Raw genomic sequence first — 1,904 nt, 5'->3', positions numbered from 1 at the left:
GCAGTGAGCCTTCAAACCTGCAGTCCCAGCAGTGAGCCTTCAAACCTGCAGTCCCAGCAGTGAGCCTTAAAAGCAAGTTTTTTCATTCTTAATATTTTGTTCAGTATCTTCGTAGTCTCCAGTAAGGATCTGTTCTGGGGCCTAGTTTCTCACCTTGCCAGAAGTGGACTCATAGCTGTACGTGCAGCCATCCTAGACTGCAGAGCTTCCACTTGAGGGCTCTGTTGTGTTTGCACCATGGTGCATGCACTCGTCTTTATGTTTGCTTGCTTTCAACTTAATGGTCTACTGCTGCTAGACAGTCAACTTAAGGCTCCGTTTTAACCGTCCAGTTGTTCTTATTTCCCGTAGGCCACATTGCCATGAAACAGTTGATAGCTAAGAAGAGGCAGTTGGCAGCAGAGGCGGAGGTAAGTATCTTTTTTTATTTTTTCAGTAAAGTAACATTGTAAATATTCCTCATGTATTTAGTTAGGCTTTATTTTATTTCATTATTTTAGACAACTTCTCATGTAGCCCAGGACTGACCTGGAGTCCCTGACCCTCACCCTCTGCTTTTTGCTTTATTTTATTGCTGTTATTGTGTGTATGTGTTGAGCACATATGTGGAGGTTGGACAGCAACTTAGCAGAGTCAGCTCTTTCCGATGTGGGTCCTGGGAATTGAACTTGAGACGCCAAGTTTGCCAGCACTCACTTTTACCAGCTGAGCCATTTCACTGGCCCGGCCCCATTTTTGTTTTTATTTATTTTTAATTTTTTGAGACTCCCAGTCTAATCCAGGCCTGCAACTGTAGCTCCTCCCACCTCCGTCTCCCCGGTACTGGGATTACAAGTGCCTGCCACCTCATCCTACTCATTAAAGAATTACTTGCCTTTCTTATAAGTTAGATCTTGCTGTGAACAGGAAAAGAAGATGTCACTTTGTCATCCCACATAAGAATACATATTGTCCTTCTCTCTGGTTCTCTCCATCAGTGTCATCATCTGGCTTTACAAGCAAATCTTTGCAGTGGTGAACCCTGAGAGCAGCTGGTGCAGGTGTGCATGTGAGTGTGAAGGTGTGCATGTGCAGGTGTGTGTGAATGTGTGTGCAGGTGTGAGTGTGAAGGTGTGAGTGTGCATGTGTGCGTGTGAGTGCACTGTGAAAACACCTGCTATGGTTCTCACTGCATCTGTTCATATTAAATGTTCTGAATCTAGAAGCTAATTACCTGTCAGGGAAGGAGAAATAATTTTAAAAACTAGTATGAAGCCATTTTAAATGTGGACAGACTGCCCCATGAACCATATAGGCTCAGCAGTGCCATTAAGTTTTCTAAAGATGTGTGATTTTATTTTGACTTTGTTAAACTTTTCCCTTTTCCAATGAGATCACTAGCAAAGCTTACTGACAAAATTGAAGTTGTACTCAGTGTGCAATGACCAGTTCTAGTCTTGTAATTAACTCTCAAGGCTAGGAGGACGCTGTTCCCTTTTATTTTAATCTATTTGAAGCCTTGCACTTTCTTGAACCTTGGATGATGCTATCACTAGAACTATTAGCACAAGACCCTATTTGCTTAACATTGATAGATTATCCTCCACCCAGCACACTAAGGCTGAGGTTCTCAACATTGGTAGATTATCCTCCACCCAGCATTCTCTAAGGCTGAGGTTTTCAACATTGATAGATTATCCTCCACACATCATACTTAAGGCTGAGGTTCTCAACTTTCCAATGCTGTGGCTGGGTAGCTAATATAGTTCCTCATGCTGTGGTGACCCCTAACCATAACATTATTTCTTTGCTACTTCATAACTATATTTTTGCTACTGTTATGAATTGTAATGTAAATCTCTGATGTCTGACTCCTGTGGTGTGCAACCCACAGGTGGAGAATCCACTTTTTTTTTTTTTTTTTT

At 42.1% G+C, this 1,904-nt stretch overlaps 1 protein-coding gene across 2 annotated transcripts in view; it reads left to right on the top strand.

Annotated features, from left to right (window-relative positions):
• The window catches only part of Soat1 (sterol O-acyltransferase 1), a 50,605-nt gene that overhangs the window by 17,650 nt on the left and 31,051 nt on the right, over positions 1 to 1,904 (top strand). For both annotated transcript variants that reach the window (XM_031385681.1, XM_031385687.1), the window contains exon 3: positions 352 to 410. In XM_031385681.1, coding sequence (XP_031241541.1) covers positions 352 to 410 — 59 coding nt within the window. The remainder of the gene's footprint in view (positions 1 to 351; positions 411 to 1,904) is intronic.

Source organism: Mastomys coucha, unplaced genomic scaffold, assembly GCF_008632895.1.
Source record: "Mastomys coucha isolate ucsf_1 unplaced genomic scaffold, UCSF_Mcou_1 pScaffold1, whole genome shotgun sequence".
NCBI lineage: Eukaryota > Metazoa > Chordata > Mammalia > Rodentia > Muridae > Mastomys > Mastomys coucha.
Note: the sequence above shows the minus strand (reverse complement) of the source record. Positions and strands in the feature narration are given on the sequence as shown.